The sequence below is a fragment of the Cynocephalus volans genome, chromosome 4 (genome assembly GCF_027409185.1).
Source record: "Cynocephalus volans isolate mCynVol1 chromosome 4, mCynVol1.pri, whole genome shotgun sequence".
In the NCBI taxonomy this organism is placed as follows: domain Eukaryota; kingdom Metazoa; phylum Chordata; class Mammalia; order Dermoptera; family Cynocephalidae; genus Cynocephalus; species Cynocephalus volans.
This window is the reverse complement of record NC_084463.1, coordinates 154586508-154612344: the sequence shown is the minus strand read 5'-3', so window position 1 is coordinate 154612344 and position 25837 is coordinate 154586508. Positions and strand designations below refer to the sequence as shown.

General features: G+C 39.5%; 1 protein-coding gene across 1 annotated transcript; it reads left to right on the top strand.

Moving 5' to 3' along the window:
* The first annotated feature begins 3341 nt into the window (after positions 1-3341).
* LOC134376642 (olfactory receptor 5A1-like) lies at positions 3342-25554 on the top strand. Its single transcript, XM_063095130.1, has 3 exons — positions 3342-3410; positions 4282-4452; positions 24535-25554. The coding sequence occupies exons 1-3, from the start codon at positions 3342-3344 to the stop codon at positions 25552-25554; spliced, it is 1260 nt and encodes a 419-aa protein (XP_062951200.1).
* The last annotated feature ends 283 nt before the right edge of the window (positions 25555-25837 follow it).

The following is a 25837-nucleotide window of genomic DNA, read 5'->3' as shown; positions in this document are numbered from 1 at the left end:
GTAGGCAGAAGGGTTTCAGGGTTTAATTGGGGGGAGGTGGATAAAGAAATCTGGGGATTTTTGATGAAAAGTAGGTGGTACAGTTGGATTCCGGAAGGAGTCAAATGGGCAAGGGATTTGTGGCTGACCAGGTTCCCCAATTGATGGGAGGAAAAGACAGTGAGGGTTTGGCCCAAGGTAAGCTTGAGAGCTTCTTTGGTCAGAGAGGCAGCAGCTGCTAACGCCCTGAGACATGGCTGCCATCCTTGGACCGTGACATTTAGCTGTTTTGATATGTATGCCACTGCCTGATAGGCCAGTCCTGTAGGCTGAGCCAGGAGGCCGGTAGCCAAGCCAGAAAGCTCATCTGTAAATAGATGAAAGGGATTTTAAAGGTCTGGGAGAGCCAGAGTGGGTCCTGCAGTGAGACAATCCCATAGCCTATAGAAAAGGTGTTTAACTGTGGTGGGGTCAGTTAATGGTCCCTGCGGGTGTCCTTTGCTGCCTTGTATAAGGGTCATGCTAGGAGGGAGACACCGGGGATCCACTGTTGGAAGATACCCACAAGGCCCAGAAAGGAGAGGATGCCATCGGCACTCTGGGGAGGTTAGAGATCCTGGAGGAGGTAGATATGGTCCCCTGTAAGAGACTTGGAAGTGGGGATTAGGGATATGCCTAGGTAAGAAACTGTGGGGGTGCAAAGTTGAGCTTTGGAAGGAGTGACCTGATAACCCCTATACACAAGGAAATTGAGAAGGGTGGCAGTTTCCTCTTGGGTAGAGGATAATGAGGGGCTGCAAAGAAAGAGGTCATCCACATATTAGAAGAGGGTGCTGTACTTCAGAGTGTAAAGATTGCGATCTTTGGCTAAAAAGATGGGGACTGTCTCTAAAGCCTTGTGGCAAAACAGTCCAGGTAGTTTGTTGCAAAGTATGAGTGTCAGGTCCTCCCAAGTGAAGGCAAAAAGGAAATAAGAGTCAGGATGAAGGGAGACAGAGAAAAAAGCATCTTTCAGATCTAAAATGGAAAAGTGGGAATTGGTAGGGGGAATTTTGGAGAGCAGGGTATATGGGTTGGAGATACCTGGATGGAGTGGGACTATGGCATCATTAATAGTTCTTAAATCTTGCACTAGGCAGTAGGCTCTGGTGGGCTTTTTTACGGGGAGGATGGGGGTGTTGCAGGGGGAACTAATGGGTATAAGGACTCCCTGCTAGTGGAGCTGATCTATGATGGGTTTGAGTCCTGTTTGGTGGGTTTCTGAAATGGGGAATTGAGGATGGGAAGGAAAGGTGGTTTGATGTTTTAATTGTATTTTTACTGGGGAATGGTGAGAAGCTACTATTGGCTTAGAAGTATCCCAGACCTGGGGGTCTATCGGCAATGGGAAGTGGGGCAGTTGGGAAAGGTCAGGTGAAAGTAGGACCAAAATAAGGTGGGTGCAAACAGTGGGTGAGAGGGAAAGACAAATGGTGGCCTAGAAATTGTAAAGGATATCCTGGCCAAGGAGGGGGATGGGACAGGAGGGTATTATTAGGAGGGAATGAGAAAAGGGAAACCCATCCAGGCTACAGGAAAGGGGTGGGGTGGTCCGTGGATTAGAAGAGGTGGCATCAATTCCCATGACTGCCACTGGGTAGGAGAAGCTGGTGCCCGAGTAGGAAGGTAGCCCCCATGTCCAACAGGAAGGAAATGGACTTACCTGCTAGCTGGAGCATGACCCTGGGCTCGGTGTGGGTGAGAGGGGTTTCTGAGTCTGGGACCCATCAGTTGTCATCCAGGCCAAGGAGATGGAAGGCAGGACTTACCTGCTCAGAGTTTCCTCTGTGTGGAGTTGCTGGGTACTTGCGATGCTGGGGCAGTCAGATTTCCAGTGGCTCATCCTCCAGCATTGAGGGCATGGGCACGTTGGTTCCTTTGGATTTGGACATTGACGGGCCCAGTGTCTGCCAGTGCCACACTTGAAGCAAGCTCCCAGGGGGGTGCACTGGGTTACCCCTTTCTGATGGCTCCCAGAGCCAGCCGGCCACAGGGCTGCTACCAAGGCTTGGGGTTGGAGTTGGACCTTCTGTTGGACCCAGGCCTGTCTTTTAAGTTCGGCTGTTTCCTCCCGGGCATTAAAAACTTTACATGCCATTCTCACCAGGTCGGGAATGAGAGTTTGAGGGTCCACTTCAGTCTTTTTTAATTTTTTTGCAAATATCAGGGGCTGACTGAGAGATAAAATGGTTGGCCATGACAGTGGCTTCTGCTGGGGTAGAGGGATATCCTGGAGTAGGACTTCAGTGAATCCACTCAGAAAAACAGCGGGATTTTCATCTGGACTTTGGGTGATTTCCGGCAGTTTGTCATAATTGACAGCCTTATTAGCAGTCGCCCGCATTCCAGTGATGAGGCACTGAACCATGCGGTCATGGAGTCGGGGCCATCTTGGCCATTCTGATAGTCCCTCCCAGTGTTTGCGGTGGGAACTGCCTAAGCCCCTACTGGATCAGTTAAATGGACCTGATCTGCATGTTCTTGGGCAGCAGCCTAGATGTGATCCCTTTCCTTGGCTGTGAGGGTAGTAGTCTGGACGACATGTAAGTCATGCCATGTTAGGTCACATGCTTGGGCTAAATATTGAAACTCTTTGGTATAGTTTCCCAGGTTAGCAGTGTAGGAACCCAGCCACTTTTCAATTTAGGAGAGGTCTTGGAGTGAGAAGGGTGCATGAACTCGAACAACTCCCTCTGCACCAGCGACCTCCCTTAAGGGGCAAACCAGGTCGGGGGTAGGTGGGATTACTTGGGATGTGTCCAGGCAGAAATGAGAGGCAAGCAAGGGGGTGAAGTTACGGGGGGTGAAGGTGCTGGGTTGGCATGAGGCAATGGGGCAGGTGCTGAAGGAGCAGGGGAAGGGGGAGAAGGAGGCTCTGAATAGGGAGGAGGAATTTGCCCCCGAGCCAGCAGACTGGCCGGGTTTTCAGGGTGTTTGGACAGAGGAGAAGGGGGAAGGATTCAGGGGTTTTCAGGGCTGATGGAGCGGTGTGGTCTGAGCAAGGAGGACATGGCAATGGGTGGGTAGGTAGGGAGGGGTGTGAGCACAGCGGGGGCAAGGCTGTCAGAGGAGCAATATCAGAAACAAGTAGGAAGTCAGAGAAACAGGTAGAGGGGTCAGGAGGAAAAGGTCAAGTAGATAGGAAATCAAAGATGAGCTCCAGGAGCTCAAAGGCAAACAGGTAGGAAGTCAGAGTTGAGGTCCAGGAGCTCCAAGGAGAAGGAAGAAGTTAAAGTTGAATTCAGAAAGAAGACAGTTATTTGAAAATGAAACCTGGTCTGGTTCCAAAGCGGAAGTAAAATAAAAGGGTCAGGAGGTTAACAATGTCTGTAGAAGATGGAGGAAGGAGAAACAGACAAGAAGTTATGATTGAGGTCCAGGAGCTTGGAAATGTAAGCAGAACTCCAGGCGTTTAAGAAGGAGAGGCCGGTGCACCCTAAAGGAATTTAGATTGGACAGTTTCCATAATTCCTGCTGGGCAACCCCAGAAAAAAGGCTCAAAACCGGTAAAGGTAAGGAAAATAACTGTGGATCCTGGCTAAGACAAAGAAGAAGAGAGAGAAAGGGAAAAAGAAAGTAAAAAATTTGGTCCAATCCAGGTGGGGGAACTTAAAAGACAAGAGTAGGGGAGAAACCAGCGAGCACATGTAAAATAGGTAAAGGGAGCTCCAGGAGCTCTGGAGATGGGGACAAAATAGTTACAGTAAACTGAAAGTAAAACAGGTAATGGATAAAGGGAGCTCCAGGAGCTCTGGAGACAAGGGCAGAGCAGTTACAGTTGACCGAAGGTGAAACAGGCAGTGAGTAAAAAGGGGGTAACAGATAGTGGATAAAGGGAGCTCCAGAAGAAAGAATGAAGCAGTTGCAATTGACAAAAAACAAGACTAAAAAGGGGAAAGAGACCTCCAGGTGCCAGGAGTGGTGTAGCCAAAACTGAGCTAAGAACCCAGAAGACAGAGGGTACAGGAGAAAGGGGTGAGAGCATAGCCTCCAAAAGCCCACCTGTAAAAACTTTGGACCTCTTGTCCTGTGGACCACAGAAATTATTTAAATTTGTGAAAACCTGATAGCTGGAAATACCCCCAAGGGAGTCATTGAGACTGATTGTTTAATTGATATTGGAGGGTCTGGCCCCCCTCACACCCAAACAGCAATGCCTGAGGTGTCCCTCAAATCCTGTGAGAGGCCAACCAGTGTTCAGCCCGAAAGGGGTTTTAGGGTTAGATTTTTCTTGAGCAGTTTTCATGATTCCTTGTTGTGCAGGCCAGGGATTCAAATAGGCATCCCCGTTTGGATTCCCGGGCTACTAATGGATTAAAAGAAGCTACTGTGAAGATTGGGACATCTCACCACCTTCAGGTGCCAGATGGGTGTCACCTGGTGACTTGGTTGAATTGCCCTGATGTGGCCACGTTTTCAGGCAGGGCCACCCAGGTTGGTTCGTGGAATTGGGAACTTACCCAGTGTCTTGAGGCATGGAGCTCAAATAAGGTCCTAGTAACGAGAGGAGAGAGGCCTTCCACTGGAGTGGGGCATCAACCTCCTTCCAGGTTTTAGCACCAGATGTCAAGTTCAAATCAGCAGTAGTAAGTAAGGAAAGGAGCCAGGCAATGGGTTTGAGAAAAGCTTTAATGGAAGCACTCTTGGACAAGGCTCCATGGCTCAGAAGGGAGTGAGGTGGGGGAAGTCACGCCCAGGGTGGGGTGGGTATGGGAATTATCTGTGCTTTTTGCTCAATTTCTTCATAAATCTAAATTTTCTTTAAATGTAAAGTCTAGGGAGAAACAGATATATCACAAAGCTCTAGTAATCAAAACAGTGTGGTCCTGGAATAAAAACAGACATGTTGACAATAGTATAGGATAGACAATGCAGAAATAAACCCACACATCTATGGCCAATTGATTTTTGACAAAGGTGCCAAGAACACATATTGGGGAAAGGACAGTATCTTCAATAAGTTCTATGTGGATATCCACCTTTCACAACTGGATATCCACATACAGAACAATGAAAATTGACTCATTTCATCCCCTGTAGTAGAAGCAGTTAAAAATGATTTAAGGCCTAAATATAAGACCCAAAACTATAAAACTAGTAGAAGAGAACACAGGGGAAAACATTCATGATATTGGTGTGAGCAATGATTTGTTAAATAATATCACAAGCAACAGAAGCAGAAATGGACATATGAGATTTTATCAAACTTGAAAGGTTCTCAACTGCAAAGGAAACAATCAACAGAGTGAAGAGACATTCCATGGATAGAGAAAATGTAATTGTAGATTACACATTGAATAAGGGACTAATATTTATAATAAGAAAGGAACTCAAGCTATTCAATCACAAGAAAAAAACCTAATACAAATGGGCAATGAACTTGAAGAGACATTTCTTAAAAGAAAACATACAAATGGCCAACATATATATGAAAAATGCCTAAAATCTCTAACTATTACAGAAATGCATTGTTCTAATAGTAAGATAATTGATTATATATTTGTGGGGTATAGAATCTTATGTCAATACATGTGTAGAATATGAGGTGACCAAATCAGGATAATTAGTAAACTCATGTTTACAAAATGTAATCTATCATCGTGACCCTTAACTAGTTTCTCCCCAATTCCCCCCCAACACTTTTCCACCTCTAATTACCACAGTCTGTTATCTCTCTCTCTCTCTTTTTTTTTTTTTTTGGAAAGTTTAATGTATCATTATGATGCTCTGTGTCTGTCTGTCTATGTCTCTCTCTCTCTTTCCCTCTCTCTCTTTCTTTTATCTTCCACTGATGATTGAGGATGTGTACTATTTCTCTTTCTGTGCCTGTCTTAATTTACTTAACGTAATGTTCTCTAAGTTCATCTATGTTGCTGCAAATGGCAGAATTTCACACTTTTTTCATGACAGAGTAGTAATCAATCAGTATATACACTACAATTTTTGTACCGTCATCTGTTTATTTCTAATTTTTATTATTTATTATTAGCATATTCATTATTACAAATAGTGGCTTTTCTTTATTCCCTTTACCCTACCTATCACTCCCCAACCCATTCCCTCAATCCCCACCATTCCTAGTATCCTTATGTTTGTTCACTCCTTCTGTATGTTCAATGTATTTTTGTGGTCTTTTCTTAATTTGCTTCTTTCTTCCTTTCCTTCTTTTTTAGCACCAAATTAAGCCTGAGAACAGGTAGTATTTCTCTTTCCTTTTCTGACTTATTTCACTTAATTTTCTCCGTACTCATCCATGTTGCTGCAAATGGCAGAATTTCATTCCTTTTTATGGCTGAGTAGTATTCCATCATGTATATTATACCACATTTTCCTTACCCAGTCATCCGGCAGTGAACACTTAGGATGGTTCCATAATTTGGCTATTGTAAATAGAGATGCAATGAACATGGGAGTGCAGTTATCCCTTCATCATGATGATTTCCAATTCTTTGGAAATATTCCCAATACTGGGATTGCTGGATCACATGATTGTTCTATCTATAGTTATTTGAGAAACATCCATACTGTTTTTTGTAATGGCTGTACTAATTTACAGTCCCCACAACTGTGTGGATGAGTTCCCCTGATTCTGCATCCTCCCCAGCATTTGTTAGTCTGTCTTTTTAAAAATAGCTCATGTAACTTGGGTGAGAAGACATCTAAAAGAGATTTTGATTTGCATTTCCCTGATGTTTAGTGATGTTGAACATTTTTTCATCTATCTTTTGGCCAGTCATATATCTTCCTTTGAGAAATGCCTATTCAGCTCCATTGCCCATTTTTTAACTGTGTTGTTTGTTTTCTTATTGTTAGTTTTTGAATTCCTTGTATATTCTGAATATTAGTCCTTTGTGGGTTGCATAGTTCACAAATATTTTCTCCCACTGTGTACGTTGTCTTCTCACTCTGTTAACTGTTTCTTTGGTTGTGCGGAAGCTTTCTAGTTTAATGGAATCACATTTGTTAATTTTTCCTTTTGTTCTCTGTACTTCTGGGGTCATGTTCATAAAGTTTTCCCGTCCTACTTCCTGAAGTGTTTCCCCTATATTTTCTTTTAGGAGTTTCATAGTTTCAGAATATGTATTTAAATCTTTGATCCATTCTCAGTTGATTTTGGTATATGGTGAGAGGTATGGGTTTCATTCCTCTATATATGGGTGCCAAGTTTTCCCATCACCATATATAAAAGAGGCAGTCTTTCCCCAAAGAATGCTCGTGATTGCTTTGTCAAAGATCAGAACTGGCCGTAAATGGCTTTGTCAAAGACCAGTTAGCTGTAGGTCAAAGATCAGTTGAGTTCCCAGTTGTCTATTCTGTTCCATTTGTGAGCTTTTATGCTGGTACCATGCTGCTTTTAGTTACTACAGCTTTGTAGTATAATTTGAAGTTATATAGTGTAATACCTCTGACTTTTTTTTCCCTGAGATTTGCTTTATCTCCTCAGGTTTTTGTTTTCATTCCATATGAATACTAGGATTGTTTTCTCATGTCTTCTCCAAGCAGGGACAGTTTAACTTCATCTTTTCCAGTATGGATGACCTTTCTTTCTTTCTCTTGTCTGATTGTTCTGCTGGTATTTCCAATACTGTGTTAAATAGAAATGGTGAGAGTGGGAATCATTGTCTTGTTCCTGTTCTTAAGGGAAAGCCTTTCAACTTTTCCCCATTCAGGATAATATAGGGGGTGGGTTTGTCATATATGGCTTTTATTGTGTTGAGATATTTTCCTTTTATACCTAATTTACTGAAAGTCTATATCATGAAGGGATGTCAAATTTTGTCAAACGATTTTCTGCATCTATTGATATAATCATATGGTTTTTGGCCTTGATTTTGTTGATGTGGTATATTGCCTTTATTGACTTGGTGAATGTTGAAACATTCTTGTGTCCCTGAGATAAAACCCATTTGATAGTAGTGTATATTTAAAAAAATATGTTGCTCTATTCTATTTGCTAATATTTTATTGTGGATGTTTGCATGTATGTTCATCAAAGACATTGGCTTATTGTTTTCTTTTTTGTTGTATTTTATCTGGTTTGGGTATCAGGGTGATGTTAGCCTCATAGAATGAGTTTGGGAGAATGGCCTCTGTTTCAATTTTTTAGAGTCTTTTGAGGAGAATTGGTATTAATTTCTCTTTAAAGGTTTAGTAGAATTCAGTAGTAAAGCCATCCAGTCCTGAAATTTTTTTTGAGTGGGCTTCTTATTTCTCCTTCAATCAACTATGCTTTTTCTTGTTCTGTTCTGGTTTTCTATGTCTTTTTTGCTCAGTCTTGGTAGTTTTTTATGAGTCCTGAAATTTGTCCATGTCCTCCAGGTTTTAAACTTGTTGGCATATTTTTGTTCGTTACAATCTCTAATGATCCTTTATATATCTGTTGTATCCGTTGTAATGTCTCCTCTTTTATTTCTAAATTTTTTCCATTTCAGACTTCTCTCTTTTTTAGATAACCTAGCTAATGGTTTGTGTATTTTGTTTGTCTTCTCAAAAAACAACTTTTTAAAAATTGATCTTTTATATTATTTTGGGGGTTTCTATTTCACTTAGTTCTGCTGTGATCTTAATTGCTTCTGTCTACTCATTTTGGAATTGGATTACTCTTGTTTTTCTAGTTCTTTGAGATGTAATTTATTTGAAATATTTGTATTGTTTGATTTAAGGGTTTAGTGCAATAAATTTCTCTCTTAACACTGCCTATGCAGTATCCTACAGGTTTTGGTATGTTGTGCCTTTATTTTTATTAGTTTTGAGAATTGTTTTTAATTTCTTGTTTAATTTTTTCTTGGATTTGTATGTCATTTAGGAACTTGTTATTTAATTTCCATTTGGTTTTTTTTTTTCATTTTCAGAGTTTTGGTTGTTATTGATTTCTAGTTTTCATCTATTGTGGTCTTAAAAGATACTTGAAATGATTTCAATTCTTAAAAATTTGTGAGGCTTGATTTGCGACCCAACAGGTTCTGTATTCTGGAGAATGTTCTATGTGCTGATGAGAAGAATGTATGTGCTGTGGTTTTATTATGAAATATTCTATAGATATCTGCCAAGTCCAATTGGTCTAAAGTGTGGTTTACATCCTGTGTTTCTTTGTTGTTTTGTTGCCTAGATGATCTCTCTAATGTTAAGAGAGTGTTGTTCAGGCCCCAGCTATTGTTGTATTTGTGTTTATCTTTTTTAGGTCTTGTAATTTATGCTTTATTTGGTGGGTGTTCAGATGTACGATGCATATATATTTATGTCTTCTTGCTGGATACATTAGTTTGTCATTATAATTTCCTTCTTTTTGTCTTTTAATTGTTTTTGGTTTAAAGTCTATTTTATCTGATATAATAATAGTTACTCCTATTTGTTTTTTATTTCCATTTGTTTGGTATATCATTTTCCATCCTTTCATTCTTAGTCTGTGCATGTCTTTAAAGGTGAGGTGAGTTTCTTGAGGACAGCACATTGTTGGGTCTACCTTTTTAATACAATCGGTCAGTATGTGTCTTTTGAGTGAGGAATTAAATCCATTTATGTTTAGGGTTATTATTGAAAGGCATTGATTTACTCTTGGAAGTTTGTTGATTTTTGTGTGCATGTTTTAAATATCTTTTGTTCCTTTCTTCCCCTTTTATTGCTTGTGTTTTATGTTTGTTGGTATTTCCAAGTTGATTAGAGAAATTTTCTTTCTTTTTGTTTGCATTTTGTTCTACTAGTGGGTTGTTTTCTTTCTCATGTATTCATGATAGTGATTATTGTTTTTCAGATTCTACATTCAGTACTTCCTTGAGAATTTCTTGTAGGGATAGTCATGTAATGATGAACTTTCATAGTTTTTGTTTTCCTGGGTAATACACTGTTTGTCCCTCTTTTCTAAAGGATATCCTTGCTGGGTATAGTATTTTTGTCCGAAAATTTTTTCATTGTTGTATTTTGAGCATATCATTCCATTCTTTTCAGGCCTGTAGGGTTTTGTTGAAAAGTCTGCTGTTAGTCTGATGGGGACTCCCTTTTGGTGACATGACACTTTTCTCTTAGTGTTTTTAAGATTCTTTCTTTGTCTTGGAGCTTTGTCAATTTGATCATAATATCTCTGAGAGGACCTTTTCGGATTGAATCTGTTTGAGGATATTTGAGCTTCCTGTATGTAAAGTTCCATATCTCTCTGTATACCTGGGAATTTTTTCATTATTTCATTGACTATATTTTTAATGCCTTTTCCCTCTTCCTCCCCTTCTGGAACACCCTGATTAAAATGTTTGTTCCCTTCAGGTTGTCTGCCAGCTGTGTTAGATTTTCTGCATTGTTTGTTCTTTTTTCTTTTTTGTCCACTTTTCTTATTTCAAAAAGACCATCTTCAAGATCAGAAATTCTTTCTTCTGCTTGTTCTAACCTGCTGTTTAAGCTCTACATTGTGTTTTTATTTCACTGAGTTAATTCTTCAGCTCCAGGGGCTCTGCTAAATTCTTTCTTAAGGCGTTGATTACTTTATTCATTTCTTCCTTCAGATACAAGATAATTTTTCTCATTTTGTTGTGCCATCTAAGTTAGTCTTGTATCTCATTGAGTTTCCTTAAAATTGTTTTTCAGAATTCTTTTTCAGTCATTTCAAGGACTTCTTGCTCTATACGAGGTACTTGAGAATCGTTATATTCCTTCAGTGGTTTCATATTTCCTTTTTTTGTTATTGTTTTTTTGCATTCCTTGTATCTCTACACTGTTGTCTAGTCAACTGGTAGAGCAGTTGCTTTTTCTATTACTCTGAAGTGTGCATTGAGGAGAGGGAACTCCTCTTGTAGGTATTTTTGATAATGACCATTGAATGGGGTATTTTATTGTTGGTTCCAGGTAGACACAGTAATGCATTCTCCATGTGGATTCTTCAGCCCAATTTAATGTTGGAATTGCATGTGAGTGCCTCCTTGGCCAGGGGTACTTAGTGATACTTTGCTTAGTTTGGTGACATCATGTTGGTTTCTCCAGGATTTAGACAATCTCTTAAGTTCTTAGGGGAAGTACTTCAGTGCCCTGTAACTCTTTTGCTGTGATGGGTGACCATGTGTGGGCATGTTGGCACCCTAGCTAGCATCCCATGATCCTGCAGTGGGGTATACTGTGTTCCTCATTTGAATGGGTGATGCAGTGTGGGTTTTCTTTTCTTCCTTCCTGCAGGCAGAAGCTTTCCCTGTGACCTTGCTTCTCCTAGTTTGGGGATGTGTTGGTGTTGATTGGGAATGTTCTTCCTTCCTCTGTTTGTGTATCCTGGGTTTCTGTACACTCTGGGGTTCCATGTGTCTCTCTACCTGGATGAAGGCAGGTCTGTGAGGTGCACACATACCTCCCACCCCCTGATGTGCTACCACCTGTGACAGTATAACTCTCCCTGTGGTTTGGGCCACTGGGTCACAGGTCTGTCCTCTCTCACTTCTTCCCTTGTTTCCACATTGACTCACTTTCTTTTTATGCTGATGAATAGAGTGTGGGCCATCTATAAGGTGGCAGTGGCTGGCTGCTGGTGTGGCAACAAGGTACCCTTGTGGTGGTAGTTGCTGTGGCAGTGGCTGCTGTGGACCACTCATTCTGCAGCAATATCTGCAGCAGTGGCAGGAAGTGCTGTGGCTGGCAAGGTGGCCAATGAGCTGTAGCTGTTAGTTCATGCTGGATGGGGGGCAGGGCCATTTTCTGGAGGGTTGCAGGTTGGTAGTATACACTGCTGGCATCAGTCAGGGCTCTCATTATACGTATTAAAACTACTTGACTTTTTAAATTATGTACAACTAGTATTTACTACATGGGTAGTAATATCACAAAGATTGTTCATTTATTTATTTATTTTTGCTGCTTAGTAATCATAGTCAGTCTTCTCAGAGGATGATCTTGGAAGTTTTTAGGGGGGAGGGCAAAGGTCCTTTTATGCTCTCAGCCATCATTGTTTGAGTAGTATTGGTTCCAACTTTGGGTACAGGGATGAAACCTGGTCTTTAAGCCAATCAGAAAATATCTTCCAATAGCCATTGCAATTAGGTTGGGGCAGAAGTGGGGGATATAGCACAGTCAAAGCCATACAGATGCAAGGAGATGATCACAGGAGTTCGGGAATCAAAACATTTCTCTCATCTGTAGTAGCTATCAGAAGAGATTCTCCATTCTTTTGGAAGTTGTGAAGGGGAACAGTGAGATCTTGAACTTGTACAGAAGTTTTGCTACCACTAGGAAAATTGGTGATAGGATGGAAAATTATTACATTAGGCATACTAAACCAAACACAAGAAACTTGACATTTGGTAATATTGTTTGAGCTACTGGATTAAGTTTTCTCTGACTACCTCCATTTCATGGGCCAACAAATTCACTTTATTGCTTCAGCCAATTTTTTTTTTCCTGCTTCTAAAGATGAAAGAATTCTAAGTTTGAAAATAGGTTTGTAATCTATATCAAGAATCACAAAAATATGACTCCTTTTGAGTAAGTGGAGTGGGGTTTTTTTGTATATTAATTATCTACTCCTGTGCAACAAATTACTACAAAACTTTGTAGCTTAAGACATAAATAGAAGAAAATGATTAAATAAATAAAGTTATAGTCAGTTGTTCTATTATAATGCACCTGGAGAACAATAAAAGTTATCATGCACTCAAGGTATTTTGAGAATTAATTCACAAATTCAGGTATTCAAGAATTACAATTCTCATTATCACTCTGTAACTCCATTTCAACACTGGGAAAAAGTACTCAATTCTAGGTTCTTTCCTCGTCTCCCCAGGTTTGTGTCTAAGTTCTATAGGGCTTGAATGATGCCAAGCACTGGGAGTATTTGGTCCTTGACCTTTCCATACCAGTAATTCCTGAACTGTCTATTGCCTCCTCATATTCCCAGCTGTTAAATCACTATGGATTGCTGCTGAATTCCATTTTTGTCATCTTCAAGATTTATTTGGACTGAGGCTCTGAGACTCTTACCCACTCTTGGTTAAGTGGCAATTGTACTGTTGCTTCCATCCTAAACTATGGCACAGGAAACTGCAGAACTTAAACCCTCACTACCAAAATTGATAAAGGGCCACAAAAATGATTACAGTGTATGAGGTTGAGTATAGTAATTATCCTGATTTGAGCATCACAGATTGCACAGAGGTATTGATATTCAATGTTGTACTCCACAGATATGTACAATCAAGTGTTTCCATAAAAAATAAAAACAAAATAATATTCCATTTCTCTCTTAAAAAATAAAAAAAAGGAAAACACTCTTTGTCCAGTGGCTGTCCAATCTGATACCCCATGACCATATTTCTCAAATTTGTGCCTGACAATCCAAACCCTAAATGATAGTTAGGGCCTATCTTCTTCAATGTCCCCAAACATATGTGATAGTTGTGCTTTCTCTCTTGGGCTATGTCTTAAACTCTTCTGAAGTCTCACTCATGTTTTTAACCTTATCACTTGTGCTTCAACTTCCTTTTACCGTCACATTTCTTCTGTGAGGCTTGAGAATCGAACCACTTACTGACATGAAAGAGAATGGTCAGAGATGCAGGGAAGGAAATATTAGGTAAATAGCTAGACAATATTTCCAAAATATTATCTTATTATATACAGCTAAGTAAAAGTTTTAAAAAGAGGGTTGGATGTGGATACAAGAGACTAAAGACATGTTGGAAACAAGGAGAACTTACTTTGTCATATATTATAGCAGGGTGTTTTGTCTTCACCATAGCCTGATCTCTTTTATTGTCTCTAAGATTTTCTTTTCATCTAGTATCCACTGTTTTCAAAAAGAGAAGCCATACCTTGAGATCCCCAGGACATGGGCTTAATCTCTATTAGATTCTTTGCCCAAAAGTGAGAATTACTTCTCTTCTTTTTCAACTGGAGAGAGAAATTATCCAGGTAGAGTGGGGAGGAGGTAGAAAGAATCTTCTGGGGATTTGTTTTGGTGAAGTTGACTATTATTTATTTTTTCAAAGTTTCCTATATATTTTGTACAGTTATTTCTCTTTTCCTCCTTCTCTCTGCCTTTCTTTAGATAATAACTCCCACCTTCTCTCTCTTATTCTCTGATTCCTTTAATCCAAGCAGATGGAGACATGGAAGAGCAGAAGTGACCTGCGTCTGTGTCTTCTTACCTACCCCAATGTCTTCAAGGTCTTTCATCCTTCCATGGAGACACATCTAAAAGTTAAAAAAAAAAATTGCTCCAGAATATGAAAGTAGAAAATTGAGAACCCATCTGCTGCAGAAGGTCTGATTCAGAGTTGCCAGGAGTTTTCTGCTTCCTGGTGTTGTTCACAGACAGTGGTCTCTGAGGATTATTCCTATCCTATGGTGACATAATTTGTTTCATGGATAAAAAGGTTGGAAGTAACCTCTATATCAGCTGCATGATTCCTTGGCATGAAATTGTCTCAAAAGATTAATATCCCCAAGGCAGATCTTGGAGCTTAGTCAAGGAACCAATTAATAGAGTTGGTCTCCTCTCTATCACCCAGGAGAGAGGTTATTTACAGCTTGCATGGTTTTAATTTCTCCTTCTTTGTTATGGCTTTTGCTCCTATATCCTCTCTTAGATGTGATGGAGAAGGCTCATAAGCATTTAAGGCCATCTCCTCCCATAGCTGGATGATTTCTGAAGGAGACAAGTGAGTCAAATATTGCTAACGGCAAACTGTGTGCTCCTCTCAGAGTACTGATGGAGTGAAACACTCTCAGAAGCCCAAACTGAAATATATGTTCTTTATTTCTGATCACTTGGGTACACAACAAATGAAAGGAGTTGAATCACAGGAGAAGAAATCTTTCTCAGAACTCTGAGGTGAGTCACTAGAGACTGTGCTCTGAGGAATGTCAGGGGCTTAGGATCCAGGCAGATTATCACAGATTTACAAAAAGCTCAGTGTCATCATCCTTGAAGTCTAAGTTTCATGAGGGGTCATCTTCTATAGCAGCTTTTTTAGCCTGAAAAGCAATGGCCTAGAAGGATGATCTTAATATGCAGGCTCTGTCAATATACTTCAGCATAAAGTGGTGGGGGTGGAGGCTCAAAGACCTTTGAATCATTTGATCGGTGTTTAAATTGAGACAACATAGAACCAGAAGAAGAGTTGTAGGTGAATTTTGAGGGGCCTATACTACCTGATTTGTTTCATTTAAAGGGTTAAATTTGAGTAGTCTACAGGAGATTCACTGGAGGTATTGTTCCTGAATTCATTGGATCCTTCATAGCTTTGATGAACATGTCTGGTTCTAAAGGAATTGAGAGAGAATTAGCCAAGAATAAATGTAATACTTGGTCTTCAGAGACTAATCCTGCCCCCCTTGTCCCTGATGGAAAAATTCAGATTTTGTTTGCTGTGGATGAAATATCTTCAGGTAAAGAAACATGTAAATGGGGCCACTTCTTCATGTTCTCTTTCCATCCTCTTCTTTTATCATTTGATAAGCAGGGTTAAATGAGGGTAAGCATGGGGAGAAGGAATGTATTATATCAAGGATGGTGTGAGAAAAAGCTGAAGAAAGAGAGCAAGATAAACTCTATCCCAAAATAAACTTTTTCCAAAACACAGGAAGAAAGCTTAAGAATTCTTGATAAATAAAAAGCATTTTTTTTAAAGGTTAAATCGGAAGTGGTAGAATGTGGGATGGTTGAGAAAAACAGTGTAGCAATTAAAAGGTGCCTCTAAGATTCTCACCAGTATCACTGGATTAACATAGTTCTTTGTGTTTGCCAGGCTGTGCTGTGGTAAAGCTCTTAGGCATCTGTAGGACCAAGCTTTCCAGTGGTTTCCATCTAAATACTGAGATTCCTCTGTCTCTAGTTAAACCAGCGCATTTTGTAAAACATTTTAATATCTCATCATTTTCTCTTCCTGGAAGAAGATGAATTCTCCTTCAATTTTTCTCTCTCCCTTGGCAAACAAAGCATTGCTGTTTTTCTGTTCATTTCCTGATAGAGTATCTATGTTAAGAAGTGTGGTTATTGTGTTACTGACAGCCTGTTCAGTTTCTTTGTTCTTGCCATTTTCATTTCTACAAGAATGTCTTGGAAATTGTCTCTGTCATTCTAGAGACTTTTGTGAGATATTCATTCAAAGAATGTGCAGGAGCCTTCTCTGGTCTCTAAATCCCTGCTTACATCCAGTTGGTGATCTCTCACAGAATTTTCTCTCTGTCTTTCTCATGCCACGCATCATCTCTTGCTGAAATATGTCTTTATAGGGCACATTTCTCATCTCACTCAGCTATAGACTTCTTATGAGATCTATTGTTTCATGCAACCACCCAGTTTAGTGTCTTGCACTCTGTAGTGGTGTAGTGGATTGAATTATATCCACCCCGAACTCACAGAAGCTTGAAGTGTGTCCCCTGAGTTTTATGTATTAGAAACTTAGCCCCCACTATGACTGTTAAGAGGATGGGAAATCTTATTCTGGTAAGTGAAAGGTGGCACCTTGAAGAAGAGATTAGATTACAGGGTGATGCCACCACAAATGTATTTAAAATGGTGGTCAGAGGCGTAGCTCTGAGGGCTTTAAAAGAAGACTGAGGAGAGTCTGTCTCTCTCTCTGCTCCCTCTGTCTTCCACCATTTTCACAGTGTGATATTCTGCCATCACTGTCACCACCACCAGGGACTTCACCAGATGTATTCCCTGGGCTTCTGAATTCTCAGCCTCAGAAACTGTAAGCAATAAATTTTGTTTTCTTGAATTATATCCACCCAAAACTCACAGAAGCTTGAAGTGTGTCCCCTCGTGTTTTATGTGTTATAAACTTGGCTCCCACTGTGACTCTTAAGAGGGAAGGAAATCCTATTATGGTAAGTGAAAGGTAGGACCTTGAAGAAGTGATTAGATTATAGGACCACACCATAGTGAATGGTTTAAAAATCGTGGTCAGGGCCATAGTTCTGAGGGCTTTAAAAAAAAGAGAGAGGAGAGTCTGTCTCTCTCTCTGCTCCCTCTCTGTCTCCATTCATAGTGTGAAATTTTGCCATCACAGTCACCACCACCAAGGCTTTCACCAGATGCATTACCTGGACTTTGGACTTCCAAGCCTCAGAAACTGCAAGCAATATATTTTTTTTCTTTATAGATCACCCATCTTCTAGTATTTTGTTATAAGCAACAGAAATGGACTATAACAAGTGGTTAGAAAGAAAATTAATGCATGAATGAGCACATTTTAGTGAGGCAGTGGGGAGCAGTATTTTAAGATGTATCTCTGGAGCTAGAGCATCTGAATTTGAAGCCCAGGACTGTACCTCATGGGTTGTGTAACCTGGGGCTATTTACCACTCTGATCCACAGTCTCCTAATCATTACAGGGAGAATAATAAGAGTACATGTATCATAACGTTATCGGCCAAATAAAAATGTGATAAAAAGTAAAAGAATTCAGAACAAAAAATAGAAAGAATATGCACTCAATCAACTGTAGCTATCTAATACCATCCATTCCTTTTAAGGCAAATTTAATCATACTGGGAGGAAAAAACTGAGCACGTCAAAGAGCTTTGGATTTTTAGAAGAACTGGTCCATTATAAGCTGGAGTAACAAAGATTTGCATAAAAATATTTTTTGTAGACATGTTTCTATCAATATTGTAGGTTATATAGCCAAAGAAACTATGAAGATAGCTAGATATATTCTTAAGCACATTTTTAAATAAATCACCCAGTGAGAAAGCAAATAAATCCTTGAAATTACAAAGATGACAAGAAAACACAAGGCTCAGAAGGTAGTGAACTGGGGCCAGCATTTTCCCAGGAGGGATCTACTAAAACCTGCTGACCAAAGACCTGGGTTTTAATGGACATGTTTATAAGGGGTAGGTGAAAAAACAGTGTATAAAGTTGGATAAGGGACAACCCTCGACCCCCACACACTACTGAAAGGGGTCTCCCAAAGGGACACACTCGGGGAAAATAGAAAAAAAAACCTACCTCAGAAAATAAGAGAGTTATGTGCATAGCCCACTCAGCCTTAGATGGGAAAAAGAGAAAAAGAAAAAGTCTTCTGATAATTCTTAACCTCACACCTCTACTTATTTAAATATGTAACTTAAATCTTATTAATGTGCTTATCCTGAAAAATCTCAAGTCAAGATTTTTGTTTAGATGGATTCTGGGTTGACATTGCCCCCATGATACCTCACAGAAGTAATATAACTCATTTCTGGAGGAACACATTTTAAACTAAAGCTTCAATGCTTTCTTCAGTTAAAGTTCAAAGGAACATGAAATTATCATCAACATTCACTAAACAAACAGGTAAATAGTACCCCTTGAACAAGTCAGTAATAACATTACAATGTACGATCAAACTTGCAAAACTTGGTTTTTAATTATTAAATGATAATATAAATAGGTTTGTTTAATATATATAAATAAAGGATGCTATTGAAAGTGTGATGAGAGAACAAGAGACTATGAAAACGGACAATGTGGGAAAAGAAGCAAATGGAACCTATAGAAAACAAAATGTTATGATTAAAATTTGAAACACGATGGTTGGGTTAAATGGCAAACTAACACAAGTTATGGTAGAATGAAATTATTGTTTTGTATCTCATGAATTTTCTTTTTTCTTAAATTTTACTTTATTTTGTCAATATACTATCTGGTTGATTATTGTGGCCCATTACCGAAACCTCCCTCCCTCCTCCCTCTCCCCCCTCCCTCCCAACAATGTCCTTTCTCTTTGCTTGCCGTATCAACTTCAAGGAATTGTAATTGTGTGTCTTCTGCCCTCCACCCCCCGCCCCAGGTTACTTGTGTATTTATTTATTATTTTTAGCTCCCACAAAGAAGTGAGAACATGTGGTATTTCTCTTTCTGTGCCTGACTTGTTTCACCTATAATTCTCTCTAGGTCCATGCATGTTGGTGCAAATGGCAGTATTTCATTCTTTTTTATGGCTGAGTAGTATTCCATTTTTTAGATATAACACATTTACCGTATCCACTCATCTGATGATAGACATTTGGGCTGGTTCCAACTCTTAGCTATTGTAAATAGTGCTGCAATGAACACTGGAGAACAGGTATACCTTCGACTTGATGATTTCCATTCCAATGGGTATATTCCAAGCAGTGGAATAGCTGGGTAATATGGTAGATCTATCTGCAGTTGGTTGAGGAACCTCCATAACATTTTCCATAGAGGCTGCGCCATTTTTTGCAGCCCCACCAACAATGTGTGAGAGTTCCTTCTTCTCCACAACCTTGCCCGCATTTATCATTGGCAGTCTTTTGGATATTAGTCATCCTAACTGGGGTGAGATGGTATCTCAGTGTGGTTTTGATATGCATTTCCTGAATGCTGAGTGATTTTGAGAATTTTTTCATGTTTCTGTTGGCCATTCATGTATCTTGCTTTGAGAAATTCCCATTTAGCTCTTTTGCCCATTTTTCTAAATTTGGTTACTTGTTTTTTTCTTGTTAATTTGTTTCAGTTCCTTGTATATTCTGGATATTAACCCGTGGTCAGATGAATATTTTTCAAATATTTTCTCCAACTCTGTTAGTTGTCTTTTAACTCTGTTAATTGTTTCTTTTGCTGTGCAGAAGCTTTTTAGTTTGATATAATCCCATTTGTTTATTTTTCCTTTGGTTGCCCATGCTTTCGGGGTCATATTCATGAAGTATGTGCCCAGTCCTACTTCCTGAAGTGTTTCTCCTATGTTTTCTATAAGAAATTTTTTTGTTTCAGGGTGTATTTTAATTCTTTACCGCATTTTTTTGTTGATTTTAGTATATGGTGAGAGGTATGGGTCTAGTTTCATTCTCCTGCATATGGAAATCCAGTGATCCTAGCACCATTTGCTGAAGAGGCAGTCTCTTCCCCAATGTATAGGCTTGCTGCCTTTGTCAAAGATCCGATGGTGGCAGGTGTGTGAGTTGATTTCTGGATTCTCTATTCTATTCCATTGATCAGTATGTCTGTTTTTATGCCAGTACCATGCTGTTTTGGTTCATATTCCTTTGTAGTATAGTTTAAACTCAGGTAGTGTTATGCTTCCAGCTTTCTTTCTTTCTTTCTTTCCTTCTTTCTTTCTTTCTTTCTTTCTTTCTTTCTTTCTTTCTTTCTTTCTTTCTTTCTTTCTTTCTTTCTTTCTTTCTTTCTTTCTTTCTTTCTTTCTCTCTCTCTCTTTCTTTCTCTCTCTCTCTCTTTATTTGTTTATTTATTTATTTTGCTCAAAATTGTTTGGCTATGCATGGTCTTTTGTTATTATATGTTAATGTCTGGATAGTTTTTCCATTTCTGAGAAAAATGTCATTTGGAATTTTGATGAGGATTGCATTGAATTTGTATATCACTTTGGGTAGTATGGACATTTTCACAATGTTGATTCTTCCAATCCAAGAGCATGGGATATCTTTCCATCTTCTTGTGTCCTCTTTAATTTCTCTCAGCAGTGGTTTGTAGGTCTCATTAGAGAGATTTTTCACAACCATGGTTAACTCTATTCCTAAGTGTTTTATTTTTTTCGTGGCTATTGTAAATGGGCAGGCTTTCTTGATTTCTCTTTCTGCATGTTCACCATTGGAGAATAGAAATGCTACTGAATTTTGTGTGTTGATTTTGTATCCTGCAACTTTGCTGAAATCAATTATCTACTCCAGCAGTTTTTTTTGTAGAGGCTTCAGGCTGTTTGATATACAGGATCATGTCATCTCCAAACAGGGACAGCTTGAATTCATCTTTTCCTATCTGGATGCCATTTATTTCCATCTCTTCTCTGATTGCTCTGGCTAGCATTTTCAACACTATGTTGAATAGGAGTGGTAAGAGTGTGCATCCTTCTATAGTTCCTATTCTTAAAGGAACAGCTTTCAGCTTTTCCCCATTCAAGATGATGTTGGCAGTGGGTTTATCATACATGGCTTTAATTATTTTGAGATACTTTCCATCTATACCTAACTTATGGAGAGTCTTGATCATGAATGAGTGTTGAATTTTATCAAATGCTTTTTCAGCACCAATAGAGATGATCATATTGTCCTTGTGTTTTATTTTATTGATATGGTGTATCATGTTTATTGATTTATATATGTGGAGCCAACCTTGCATCCCTGGGATGAATCCCACTCGATCATGGCATGTAATTTTGCATATGTGTTGCTGTATTATATTAGCTAGTATTTTATTGAGGATTTTTGCATCTACATTCATCAAGGATATTGGCCTGTAGTTTTCTTTTTTAGTTGTATCTTTACCTGGTTTTGGTATCAGGGTGCTGTTTGCTTCATAGAATGAGTTTGGGAGAATTGCCTCTGTTTCAATCATTTGGAATCATTTGGAGAGAATTGGTGTCAATTCCTCTTTGAATGTTTGGTAAAATTCTGCTGTGAATCCATCTGGTTCTGGGCTTTTCTTTTTAGAGAGCCTTCTGATAACAGCTTCATTCTCTTTTATTGTTATTCATCTGTTCAGATTTTCTATATCTTTTTGGCTCAGTTTTCGTAGTTTGTGTGTGTCCAGAAATTTGTCCATTACCTCCAGATTTTGAGTGCTTAAGGTTGTCTGATTTCTCTCTTAGATTTTCTGTAATGTTTTTAGTTCTTTTCTTTTTCTTTTTGTCTGCCTGTGTTATTTCAAACAGCCCATCTTCAAGGTCAGAAGTTCTCTCTTCTGCTTCTGCAAGCCTGCTGGTTAAACTCTCTGTTGTGATTTTTATTTCATTGAATGAATTCTTTAACTTCACAAGCTCTGCTACATTCTTTCTCAGGGTATTGATTTCCTTGTTATTTTCTTCTTTTAGGTCCTGTATACTTTGCCTCAGTTCATCGTGTTGTCTACCTGAGTTTTCTTGTATCTCATTTAGTTTCCTTAGAATTATTACTTAAAATTACTTGTCAGACATTTCAAGGGCTTCTTGTTCTATAGGATCTGGAGCTTGAGACTTATTACCCTTTGGTGGTGTACTTTCTTGTTTTTTCATATTTCTGGTATCTTTCCTTTGATGTTTAGTCATTTTGGCAAGGGATTTCAGTTCACTTGTTTGACACTATTGTCTATCTAAGAAACTGCTGGGGCTGCCAATTTGGCACAGCTGCCTCAGTGTCTGCTCGGTCACATTCTTGCACAGTGGGCATGTGGTCTCTGCAGGACTCAGACCTCTTCAGGGAGGCTCCTCTCTGGCAAGTGCACACTTGTCCAGATTGGAGATGTAGTCTGGCAGTGGCAAGGCCTACCTATTTGGCCATTAGCTGGCACTGTAGGGTGCGTGGTCTCCACGGTTCTTGGGCCTCTCTGGGGATGCACCACTCTGGTCGGCACGCAGTAGACCAGGCTGGGGATGGGGTCTGGCGGCAGTGAGGCCTTCCTGCTAGGTTACACACAGGTGCCATCGGGGTGTGGTCTCTACGTATCTCAGGCCTCTCTGGGGAGACACCTCTCCGGTCAGTATGCATTCTGCTAGGCTGAGGATCCTCTTGAATATTCTTAATAAACAAATAACTTAAATAAAAAGAGATTACTGGAATAGAAATCTGTTAAAACAAAACAGAACATAATAGAGAAATGTGAATAATGGATGTTTTAGTGATGTGGAGGATAGAGCAAGAAGATCTAACAAACACCTAATCTTGGTTCAAGACATATAATAGAAATGTAGTGTCAATTTTCACAATGCTAATACCTTGTTTAGTAAACAGCACATCACGCCTACGTTTACAATATTGAATGAGTGGAAATAAGAGCAAGCTGTGTATATCTTCATGATTACAAGGGTAAGATCAGTATGTATTGCAGACTCCCAATAAATCTTTTTGATGACATGGCTGTTGGTGGTGATGATAATGAAAAAAATAAGGAATGCACTTTTCTGCTCTCATTGCACAAGAGTCTCTCTCCATTCAGTCTCAGTATGGACAGAATCAGCCACTAAGTCCGGGATGGAAACTACACTTTCTGTCTGCTATCATCCTGCCATTCCCTGTTGATAGCAAACACCTTCAGTTTGTTCTTCAATTAATCACCTCATTTCTTCAAAATTTTTCTCAGAAAAGTGCACCAGGAATCAATGACTGATCTGATTTTGGAAAAAGATCACTTTGATTTTAATTCTGTGACTATAGTCTGTGCTTTTACGGGGACTTTCTCTTTTCATTCTTTTTTTCATGTGGGAGACTGGGAAATAGTTGCACAGAAGGAAGACATATAAGATGACTAATGTTGGCATATGTTTGTAGTCCATAGACATAGTTTATTCCATGAATGTCCCAGCTTTTCTCAAGGGCATTGCTCAAGACTTTTACTTCTGCCTTTAAACAAAACTCCCAGGCTGTATTTGACAGCTGTTTTCCCCCCTCTCAAAGCTTCTCATGATTTTCTTGAAAACTTGAGGAGTTGATCTGAATAAAAACATGTTTGGGTTAGGTTATGTTCTAATGACTACCTAGAGAGAATGACAGCCATAGCACCATCAAAAGAACACATAGAGGCTGATACAAAAATATTCTTTTGTATAGTTACCATTTGGCCTGAATCTTAGTGCTTTGTCTTTCCTGGACTGGCTTCAACATGAAAAAAGAAAAGAACATCCCAAAAGCCTTCCTCAGCTTCCTAATCCTCATGTAATCTCCTAAGTATCTTAACTTTGAGTTTAAGTCACTTGCCCTTGTAGGAGAAAAACCTTTAACCTGGGCAGCAAGGAGAGACCCGAGGCTAATTTAGAATCCAAAAAAAAACTATGTGCAAAAGTGGTAGGTAATTGGTTTCAGTTTTCTGGGTAGAGGGTTCAGAATTTTCAAAAGTTTTAAAAAGTGTCATTGACCCAAAGGAGATTAACAATCACTGTCTTAGAAAATACACCTCATAAATATCGCTGCTTTGAGAAAAGAAACACATGAACATGCAAGGAAGGAGCATAATGGCTCTTTCACCTTTGTCTTATTTAACTCCCCTAGAGTCATTAGTTGGATAAGTTATATCCGTTCACAAGCTGCTTCTCTTTGTGTGATTTTTTGCACCATTCTTCTGCATTACTCTTTTAAATCCCTTTTGGCTTTGTGAATGCAAAAAGGCAGTTACAGAATTATTGATACTAACTAATTTTAAGTAAGTTGAATTTTAGATCTCAAAGATACTTCAAAAAGCACATACTCCAACATCCTCATTTTTCACATTAGCCCCAGGATAACGCAGAGTGTCTCCAAGCATTGAGTGAATAGCAGACCCATGCCTGTTTAACCATATAGAGAAATGACAGTATTTTCCTCATTTGGCCTATCTCCAAAGTCCCATATATTTGCAAAACCTGGCATGGGAAACATAAAATTGAGACATTTTAGGTGGTATAGTACTATTGATGGTTTGTTGTCTTTTATCCCCATAGACAGACTGATAATATTTATTGAAGAGGATTTTTTAGTTACAGTTGGTGAACGTACATGGACAGCACAAATTAACTCAGAATTTATGATTCAAGGTTGTATATCTAGACAGCAGCCTGACTGAAAAAATTAAGTGTAATTCTTTTTCTTTTGGGGGAATAAAACCACTTCCTTCTCTCCCTCTTTTCTCAGCAGGTGGCACCAAGCAGGTCTATGGAACAACATGAAAACCACACCTCTGTGGACATGTTTATTCTTCTGGGACTTTCAGATGAAAAAGAGCTGCAGCTCATCCTCTTTCCAGTCTTCCTGGGCATCTACCTTGTGACCCTCATCTGGAACCTGGGTCTTATCATTGTCATCAAGATCAACTCCAACCTGCACACACCCATGTACCTTTTTCTCAGTTCCCTGTCATTTATAGACATCTGCTACTCTTCTTCCATCAGCCCAAGGATGCTCTCAGACTTCTTAAGGGGTGAGAAAAGAATTTCCTTCATGGCCTGTGCCACTCAATATTTTGTCATCGCCTGGATGGGTCTGGCTGAGTGCTGCCTCTTGGCCACCATGGCCTATGACCGGTACATCGCCATCGGTAGCCCTCTGCAGTACTCAGCCATCATGGTCCCTGGCCGCTGTTGGAAGATGATTGCTGGGGCCTGTGCTAGTGGTTTTCTCAGTAGCTTAGTTCATGTAGTCCCTTGTTTTCATCTCTCCTACTGTGGGCCAAATATCATTCAGCATTTCTTCTGTGACATACCTGAGGTTGTTTCTTTATCTTGCTCCAATCCCTTCATGTGCCAAATGATTGTTTTCCTGGTAGCCGTTTTTGTAGGCTTGGTTTCTTTGCTTGTTATCCTCTTATCCTATGGTTTCATTGCAGCTTCCATCCTGAAAATATCCTCAGTGAAAGGAAGTGCCAAGGCCTTGAACACCTGTGCCTCCCACCTGGCTGCTGTGATACTGTACTATGGCACAGCCCTCTCTGTGTACATGCATCCTGGCTCTGGCCACGCCATGAAACACAAGGTGCTGTCCATTTTCTATCCTATCTTTGTTCCCATGTTAAACCCTCTGATCTACAGTCTGAGGAACAAGGACATCAAAGAGGCCCTTGAGAGGGTTAGAAAGAGGAAACACATTTACCTCAGTAAGAATAACATTTGGGCGTCTATTATTATTAATATAAGGAAGATGGAAGTACGAATATGTTAGTGACCTTTTGTAAACCACAGAATAGCTAGGTAGAGAAAAGAGGGAACCTGACTTCTTTGATTCTTGGTGCAATTCTGTTTTGCTGTCCTCACCAAGTGATCTGCCTCAGGCTGAGTAACCAACTTTAAATACTGTTTAGAAAGCCAGTATTTGTGAATAGTACCCAGATTGATTAAATTATAAAGGTGATTATATTTTTGGAAATAGAGATGTGGACAGATGTAGAGAAATGACAAGAACCAAAGACGCAACACAACCTGTTTTCTTCCTTCACCAACATTTT

What these genes read in the sequence shown, in the direction of transcription:
- LOC134376642 (XM_063095130.1), top strand. Translation starts at nt 3,342, where the DNA reads ATGTCTGTAGAAGATGGAGGAAGGAGAAACAGACAAGAAGTTATGATT. An exon ending in AGGTCCAGGAGCTTGGAAAT is followed by an intron (nt 3,411 to 4,281) that starts GTAAGCAGAACT and finishes CTTGTTGTGCAG; the next exon opens with GCCAGGGATTCAAATAGGCA. An exon ending in TTTCAGGCAGGGCCACCCAG is followed by an intron (nt 4,453 to 24,534) that starts GTTGGTTCGTGG and finishes TTTTCTCAGCAG; the next exon opens with GTGGCACCAAGCAGGTCTAT.